This window comes from Microtus ochrogaster, chromosome 8 (genome assembly GCF_000317375.1).
Source record: "Microtus ochrogaster isolate Prairie Vole_2 chromosome 8, MicOch1.0, whole genome shotgun sequence".
Taxonomy (NCBI): Eukaryota; Metazoa; Chordata; class Mammalia; order Rodentia; family Cricetidae; genus Microtus; species Microtus ochrogaster.
Genome location: NC_022015.1, coordinates 86,227,695 through 86,237,150, shown reverse-complemented (window position 1 = coordinate 86,237,150; position 9,456 = coordinate 86,227,695). Strand labels below are relative to the sequence as shown.

Sequence of the window (9,456 nt, the reverse complement as noted above, 5' to 3'; positions counted from 1 at the left end):
TGGGTGCACTGGACTGATGTGCCCTTGAGCCCCATGGGTGCACTGGACTGATGTGCCCTTGAGCCCCATGGGTGCGAGGAGCCAACCTCGCCCACGACCCTGGGCTTCTCGGTCTCCAGGGGACCAGGGTGCCTGCTGCAGGAGCCACAAAGGAGCTGCGTCCTGCTCCCATTCTTCTCGCCACCCTGACGTCTTCCTCTTCCTGCCTGGCGGTTTCAGGGGTGGAGGAACCACTTGCAGAGCACACCTGCTTTTCCTGGAGAGCAGACTTTACTAGCCAGATATTTTGTTTTGAGCTTCCCTGTATCTACAACTGTGAAATTATTGCCTTTATAAATTTGCTGTAACAGGCATTGATTATGGCTACATGAACATTTGCACCTGCAGTTCCTCCTGCCAGGGGCATGGCCACACCCCACACTCCTCATGCCTGCTCTTTCACCCAGGGGCCCAGACAAAGTATCTGCTCTCAAAGCCTATGGCTAGCTCCTCCATAGTTTTGGTCGTCAGTCAGACTCCCCAAACTTTCTCAGATTCCAGTAGATATGTAGATGTCATTCTTCCTAAAATGATCTAAAATATTCTGATTCATCAAGCATTAGCTCAAGAGACAAAAGTTTTAATGCACAAAGAAAAAATATTTCTAAAACTGGTTTAAATAATCATGAAAACTAAGTAGGCAACTTCCCAAAGAAATGAGAATTATTTTATGGCATGTTCAAACCCTGGGAATGGAAAGCCATTGTAACATGGTGGGTCTTCACCCACATGAATGTGGGAATGATCCACAGGTTTTTCCAAGGGTCAGATCACGTGACTGCCTCTTAAATGTTCTTGTGGGATCTTCCCTTTATATATGCTTCCGTGTGATTCTGGTATGCAGCCCAGAGGGAGGACACTCAAAAGTTCACGGCAATGTCTGTCTTCAGGAGTCCTTGGACTCCGAAAGCCCCAGGCCAGGGCTAGCCCTGTGCACTCTGGGAGGTTGTATACAGGGTGTAGATGGGCTGGGCATAAAGCCTGTGTTCACAAGCACTGCTGTCTCTCAGATCTGGGGATTATAACAACCTCACCTGAAGGTCTATAGCCAGACCATGACCGCACCCTGAAGTTAACCCACTTATCTTGTATCAGCTAAGGGTAGAGCGTGGCCATTCACCATGCTGTGGATTTCCTTGTTAGAGCCTACGGACAGCACTACTAGGAATTCAGGGCCCCCTTATTGCCTCCATTGGATTCATGAGGAAGCTATAAACCAGAGAGGCAGCAGCCTTTGGACAAGTCACCCGGCTTGAGCACACTCCTGACTCATAGCCCCATTATACTGCCTCTGGACAGTCTGCATGGCCACCTGACCTTTATGCTAATAAACTGCGTATTAATCTGTGTACCATAGAAATGGGAAGATGATCTAAGTGTGCTCTCATGAGTCACAGAGCTTATCACATCCAAAGAGAAAGTTTCTGAGGTTCTCAATAGCTAAGGAGGAGGAGGATCATGCACTTCAAGCTCACAGAGAAGATACTGGAAGTGCCTTAACCACACAGTGAGCAGCTTCCAGAGACATTGAGGTCTAGTTGGCTCACCTGGGTGCAAGCCATGCCCAGTTCAGGTTGCACCACTTACGGTTCATAAGGAAAGGTAATTGACTTCCGCAGTGGAGGTTCTGGAGGACGTATGTCCTGCCATGCGGCAAGGCAGGTGGACAGCAAGGTTGCAAGACTCAGAAGAGAACATGGTGTTGTATGCAGTCCTTTTCAGAGTTTGTATGGATTTTCCAGTCTAGCACTGGAGGTCAGTGACGTCCATGTGAGGTCGTACCCATGAGATGCCACATTCCCAAGCGGGAAGGGAAGCTGTATCAAGTTCTCACACAGGGTCTGATCTTGAAGGAAGGGGAACTGTATTCTCAAAACTAACATCACACAGCAGACTATGTGAGTGTTTGAAATTATATCAAAGCTTCATGACAGCATAGCATCTTCTTATTACTCCAAAGATTCTACACCCTTGGCTTTCAATAATTAAAACCACTAAAACAAAGCCCAGTGAAACCAGCCTTGGTCAGACTTGTCCTGATGAAATCTACCTGGCAGACCCTCTATGGAATAACCATCAGAACCAGAGTCTGCCCATCTCTGAGGTCAGCCCGTAAAAGTTCATCTCCAGATTCAGCCCGTGAGAGCGCACGTCCCCACAGAGCGTCCATCCATTTCCAGGGTCAGCATGTGGGAATGCAATCTCAGCAGAACCAGGAAACGGGTGCTTGACCCTCCATGCCCATTAGTGCAGCCTTGGGACCTGCCCTTTGCCTTTATGTGAGTTTTGCCCAGGTGCATATCTCATATGGGAACACTTTGGACCAGGTGCTGACTGCAGATGTGGGCACACGTTCTAGGAAAGGAAGTGGGGGGAAGAGGCCCAGGCCTTGGCACTACTCCAGTCTGGGCCCATTGACTATGACTGCCCCCCTCAGGATCATGTGGCCACTCTTGTATCTGCAGGACTCTGTTAGAACTCAGGTCACCTGAGGCCCTGGAGGCTCAGGACACTGCAAAGGGTGTGGCAGTGATGTGGCCAGCAGGCATTTCCCACCTTCCTTCCTCAGCCCCCGCCCACCCACCACTGTGTGATCCTTGCTGTTCTTTTTTTAAAAAGAATTGACCTTTGTCACCACGCCTGTTAGTGTGAGGGACAAAGCTACATCTTACCCTGGACCAGGAGCAGAGCTGTCATTCGTGAAGACCTCAATCATATCAGGTTCTCCTTAGTCACATCAGAGGGTTCTCATCCTCTACAGCTGGTGGTATATCCACAGTGACTGCTTCCTCCCGGCTAGCCTGTCAGCCTGACATCTCTGGGCATGTCTGTCATCAAACCTAGCGTTACCTGCCCTGTGAAAACTTTACCCATGTGTTCCTTCCCCTTCCTGGTCACCCTCTCCTGGGCACACCTTGCTTCGTGTACCCAGAACGCAGTATAGCAGCACCAACACTGCTACTCACACTGCCAGGATATGGTTGGTATCTTCTGTACCCACTGCCCAGCACAGTCACATAGACAGAACTGGTGTGTGGTACCTGTTTGCAGAATTGTAGAATCCATACTGCACTGATTGAGTTCTTTGGCTAATACGGGGCCACCTTGCCTGGAGCATGGGGTCAGGTCTACTGCTGGCTCCAACAACAGCAAAAGACCATGTAATATTCGCCATCCCTGGCTACTTGGAGCACCCGTCCCTGAGGAGCTGAAAGTAAGATATACAGAAGGAAGAGAAAAGTAAAAGCCCAGAGGCACAAGGTAGATAGGTTAATTTAAGAAAAGCTGGCAAGAAACAAGCCAAGCTAAGGCCAGGCATTTATAACTAAGAATAAGCCTCCATGTGTGATTTATTTGGGAGCTAGGTAGTGGACCCCTCAAAAAGGCAAAAGAGTAAAACATCACATGACACCTGACTGAGGGCTCCCCAGTAATTCTAGCAGGAAGTCTGCATCGTGCACCTCCTAGAATCCATCCTGGATCCTTCTTGCGGAAAGGCACTCAGGGAGGGCCGAGAAGTAGCCTTGTAGTCAGAGGACTGGCTGTGCACATGAGCTCACGTGAGTTTCTCAACAAGAGCAATCATGGGGCTCTCCCCTGGGCTCTCCCCCACCCACCCAGACCCCTTTATCACCTCTAACAGCCAGGAAGTGAGCATCATAAAGGATTTCTATGACTCCACAGGCAGTAGCCAGGTGGGGAAGGAACACTGGAGTCAAGCTTGGCCGTCACTCCTGACGGGGCACAAATTCACGTGTGAGCCTAGACCTTCCCTGCTCTCTGCCTCAGTTTCTCACTGTAAAATGATGTGGAGTTATTGGCTACTCGCCCTTTTCTTGTCCTGTGAACCTACACCCTCTCTGAGAAAGAGAAAAGTGAGCGTGGAGGAGACCAAGGAAGTATGGTAAAGTAATGCTTTGTTGGATGCCAAGGTGAGGGACCCACATACAGAGACATGCTCGTTAGTGTCTCCAATATTCGGTTGCTGAATGTCCCCATGGGTGGCAGCTGACATCCAAGAGAGACGCTGTGTGGGCGTGTGCAACAGAGGATTTTATTGGCATTAATAGGAGGTCACATCATGTCTGGGGCGTCACAAGGCATGAGGGTGAGCAGGGTATCTTCTCTCACTGTCTCTGCACTACAGAAATTGTACCTGTAAGGAAACGCAGTGTTTGGTACTGGCGTGCTCTGTCAGCTTTGTGAAAGCATTAAACAACAGTGTACACGGATGTGTAGCTCAGAGGCCTGGGAGAGGCTGCGACCCTCTGGATTTCCAGTATAAAGCCCACCCAGCCCAGGGAAGGGCTCGCTGTTGCTCTGAAGTGAACCCATTGCTGGTCCAGTCATACACAGACTGTGGCCCACTAAGGCAGCACCTCCCTTCTCCCGTTTTAACAGAGGCTGATGGTCACAGTGACTGACTTAGAGGCAGTCACTGACGCTTTCCTCAGCGCTCTCAAGGCTCAGCTGAAGGCCATGGCATCTATGAGAGACTGGATTCTCAGTGGCAGGCAAATACATCAAAAGGTTTACATGTGTAAACTACACTACCCGTGGGTGAGGAGAGGAGGTCTTCTGATTAGCCCTGCCTACAGGAGAAGAAACGGAGTCACAGAAGGCTGTATGTAAGGTTAAGGTCCAAGATACAATCCCAAGTCTACCCTATGCTGTTGGCCATATTTTCTGTTGCAGTATTACCCATCCAAATCTCCCTTGACCTGTCTTCCAGGGCTAGGACTAGAGAGTCCGACTTTCTCCTTGGTCCCCACATCTCTCCCACCTGCCAGTGATAACTGTTACCTGACGAACTCTTCATTTGTAGAAGAGGGCTCCCGCTCACGTTATTGAGACTCCCGTGGTAATTATGCAACATCTCCCGACAATAAGTGGGGAAAAGTTTCTGATAAGGAACTAACACAGACACGAGTGGCTGTTTCTGTGGTTATTGAAGAACCAAGAGCTGACACCGAGTGAGCTCTGATGCTCTGTCCCAACTGTTTTCATTTGCTTTGCTTTTCCACAGTAGCCACTGGCAAGGTGTGCACACTCCCCTGAGGAGCCCGTTATCCATGCTCCTGTAAGCAACCCTAATGAAACCGCTTGTCTCTGTTGGCCTCCTCCAACTTTCTCTTCTGAGTGTGTCTGTCTTAGATGTTTTAGCCTGGAAGCTCCGCATTTAAGTCCCAGCAGCCTGGCCTCCGTTTGCCGGCCCCTCGACAGTTCATGCTGCTCCTGCCTCCCCTACCCCCGTCTCCCCAGCAGTCTGTGGTCTCCATCCTTCCCATGGGTCACGTGATCTGCCATGTGCACCCAAAGTCTTGTTTTTCTCAACAGCTAAAGTGTAACAACTTCCTTGGTGCAGGCTGTATCTTCTTTCCCCCCGTTTTCCAGGACAGGTACCTATGGACTCCTTGTCAACGTCACATTTACCACATTTACAATGGGTCCCGAATGGGATGGGGGTAGGGAGAGCAGGATGGGCTTCTATTTTTCCTTTGGTCTCCTATCATTGGAAGAAGTCCAGTCAGCAGGCCCTACATAGCACTTGGAATCTCACTGAGATGACTACATCAGATTGCATGGGAGAGGGAACCCAGAAGAGGTTGAGTCTAGATATTGATTCTCTTTCATTTATAATTATCATTAGTGTTATTTAGTAAAAACGTTCCTGGAAAATCCTCCTATTAGTAGAATATCTGAATAATTTACTAGTTGAATTTTTTTATTCCCCAAGCTCGTTTGTGGCAATAGGAGTGGGTTTTGACTTTCCTATATTTAACCACTGGTGTCAGATCGCTTGAGAGATTCTTAGGCCAGTAAGAAGTTCGGCAGGTAGTGGCCCTGGCAGCCTGCTGGCCTGAGTTGACCCCCAGAACTCACATGGCATAAATGAGTCCAGCAAGCTGTCCTCTGGGTTTGTGGGCACCATGACACATGCTCACACATACCTACCCGAATAAACAAATGAATGAAAACTTTAAAGGAAATTCTCCTCCCAGAGAGGAAGTAGGCAAAATGTCTGTGCTCAGTCACTGGAGGGCCCATGACAGTGATGGGCTCAGGACTACAGGGCCACAGGAATTGCTTCAACTCGTTTAGGTTTCTAGGAAGTGAACATCTATCTTCAGAAACCTTCAGGATTCCAGTGACATTCTAATGTGCCTTTAGCCACACGGTGGCAGGATTCGGGTCTTGGAATACTTAACAGACCTAGAGGCAGTGGCTTACAATGGAGGCTCTGAGGCCAGGGGAAAGGCTCTCTACTGGCCAGCTTGGGTCTCCTCTCTCTCTGTGTAGTCCCACTGAGAACATGCTGAGTACGGTCGGTCACCTGACCAGTCTGATGTCTCTGCCCTCTCACCTTAGGGGATCAGGGGTGACTTCAGAAGTAGAAGTTCACCCAAGTTTGTGACCCATGGGCCAACCACAGGCCAACACTTTTTTTCCCACCAGAAGAAGTGATATTTCCAAAAGTCTGAGTTTGCTGGCCCCATTTAACTACCAATCCCCAAGAACACCAGGATCAGACACTTCTCACAAAGCCTCAAAAGGTCTGCCGGCTGCCTTGGGCTGGAGCTCTCTTCTGCCTCCCTAGGGCATCCTATCGTCCCCATCCCAGCTCCCTCTCTTCCCCTGAAGGCCCTGTGCCTACTCAGGGAGAGATGAAGCTGTGGTGAGGATGGGATTCCTCAAGAATGGTCCCATCTGTGTTTTCTCCATCCCCTTTCAAGTGATTTCTTTTCTATCTGTTCCAGGGAGGGAATTCCCACACAGAGATCCTCTGCACACATCCCGATGACGCAGCCAGGGAAGATACGTACTCTGTTCCTTCTGCTCCCTTTTGTACAGTGATCTTGGCCGCACCCACTTTGGGGAAGCTTGGGTTTATCATGTGATTATTCCAAAGAAACTTGACTTTCTCAATTGTTCCCACATCAAGCTTGGCATCAAACTCATTGGAATGTATAGCGCCTGGTTTCATAACGCCCCTTGAAATAAAAAGGAGGCATATTCACATTTATGGAAGCACGCTGGGATGACCACAAAGAACCATGACCCGCCACTCCTATCTGATTTTTAATAATGAATCTTCTTCCAAATGTATCATCAGTCAAAGATGGAGGAATGAAAAACTGGAAATAAGCTGGCAACCTCAATCTATTATTTAGGATTGTTTTTCAAACTCAAATTTCTCTTTTTTTGTAGAAAATGATTAAATTCTCTTAAATTATTTTTTTCTAGAAGAATCATCTATATTGTAGGTTATTATCTTAACATGTGTTATCTGGAACAATAGTGGATTTTTAAAGTATAATATTAAGAAATGATTAGGTGTTTTATTTGTTGTTGTTTTTTGAGACAGGATTTCTCTATGTAACAGCCTTGGCTGTCCTGGAACTCTCTCTGTAGACCAGGCTGGCCTTGAACTTACAGAGATCCTCCTGCCTCTGCCTCCCAAGTGCTGGAAAGAAATTGTTAGGTTTAAATTAAAAATAATTGGAAGTGTAAAATTATTTTCTGTACATAAAGTAGTTTCAAACCCACTGATGTCTAGAGATGAAAATGTTTAGCACTCTGCACACTGTACAGAGATTACCTGAAAATATCATACTGTTGAGTGTTGCCCTTGCTTCCAAACAGAGCCACTTTGGCCTCCCCAGTGACTGTTCTTCCAGACAGTGTCAAGGAGACCCGGTACCTCCAACCTGGGCATAGCAAAGGAGCGGTCACCTCATGGACACAGAAAACAGTTGAGCCCAGCTATTGCCCACATTCTTTTAGGGCAGCACAGAGTGTGAGACATCGTATTTGCTAATTCACACCTTAAATGAGCACCCAGTTGTGGCTACTCTAGACCTACTTACAGTTACATTCATTATAAATAATATTAACTGTGCACTTCCTCAAGTTCACTAGCCAGGCTGTGGGTTTTAAACTGCCACACAGAGCCGAAAGGCTTTTGGATCCAACAGGGCCGAGCGAGCCCTTTGCTGGAGAAAGTTCTACTCCAGAGAGGTGGTGCTGTGTGTTCTGGCAAGAAGAGGAGCCAGGGGTACAGGCTACCCACGGGAGGATGGCTTAGTGCAGAGCACCTCCAGGCTGGGTCTGTCCTATCTCTGCATCTCTAGGATTCTGGTGCTCGGTAGCTGTCATATGAACTCATACCTAGAGCACTGTTCCAGGGCTTATGAGCATGCACAAATATCCACACACACACAGACATAGCACATATACACCCAGAGGCATAGAACATGCAAACACATAAATATACATATATAGTCCATCCATATATACACATACGCGCATATGAACATTCAATGTATTAACACATATAAACATGCAGATTCACCGTTATCTAGACATATATACACAAGCGCATACATAAGCGCATACACACCCCTGTCTAAGTCCCACGTGCTTTTACAGTCCCAGGGATGTAACCTTTCTCTTCTCAGGGTCAAATTCCCCATTTGTTAATTCCAGTAGCAATCACCAAACCCAGTTCGACTAATGACTCACAAATTTCAAAACATTGGCTTGATCATCCTTCTATCCCTGTAGCTAGCAACCCATATCTGTGATCCATAAATAAGTGTTGATGGGGTAATAAATGATTCCTTTGTTATAGTTAAAATAGAGGCAAGCCTTCAAAATATTACTGCATTATTATGGGTTGATAAATCAGTCTTCTGGCAAAAAAATTATAGGCATGTGTATTTACAGTGTTGTGAAGGCCCTAAATCTCATGAAGCCATCTACCCATCTATTGCTTTGTCAAACCAGAAACATGCATGGAAGTATGTAAATTATACCTCAATACACCGCCTTTCAGAAACTACACAAGACATATTGTTTTTATATAGCATTATAGACACATAGTTTCTGTTTTTACTGTGATACCTCATGGTATCACAAATGTAAAATCTGTCACAGATGGACCAAACATGTCTAATATGGACCTAGCATCTGAGTGCATTCAGTGGGGTTATGGAAGAAGTCATCCCTCCCTCAACTGGTCACTCCACATCAGAGAGGCACCGGGGCACATGAGTAGAGAAGGGGACATGCCCAGATGGGGCTGGCAAAGAGCTAGTACCAAGAATGTCTGCTGAATGAATACAGGAGTGTGTGTGTGTGTGTGTGTGTGTGAGTGTGTGTGTGTGAATGTGTGTGTGTGAGTGTGTGTGGGGGTGTGTGTGAGTGTGTGTGGGTGTGTGTGTGAGTGTGTTTGTGTGAGTGTGTGTGTGTGGAGAGACAGAGACGGAGACAGAGACACAGAGACAGGATGATGGGAAGAGACATAGAAAAAGAACAGAGAGGATGGAGAGGCAGAGACAGAGGCAGAGATAGAGAGGCAGAGAGAGAGAGGCAGAGAGAGAGAAAGAGAGAGAGAGGCAGAGAGAGAGAGAGAGA

At 47.5% G+C, this 9,456-nt stretch overlaps 1 protein-coding gene across 1 annotated transcript in view; it reads right to left on the bottom strand.

Moving 5' to 3' along the window:
* Positions 1–4,113: 4,113 nt before the first annotated feature.
* Positions 4,114–9,456, bottom strand: part of Pnliprp1 (pancreatic lipase related protein 1) — a 14,772-nt gene continuing 9,429 nt past the window's right edge. The window contains exons 10-12 of the mRNA XM_005352548.2: positions 7,640–7,748; positions 6,864–7,031; positions 4,114–4,195 (exon numbers count right to left, since the gene is read on the bottom strand). Coding sequence (XP_005352605.1) covers positions 4,114–4,195; positions 6,864–7,031; positions 7,640–7,748 — 359 coding nt within the window. The remainder of the gene's footprint in view (positions 4,196–6,863; positions 7,032–7,639; positions 7,749–9,456) is intronic.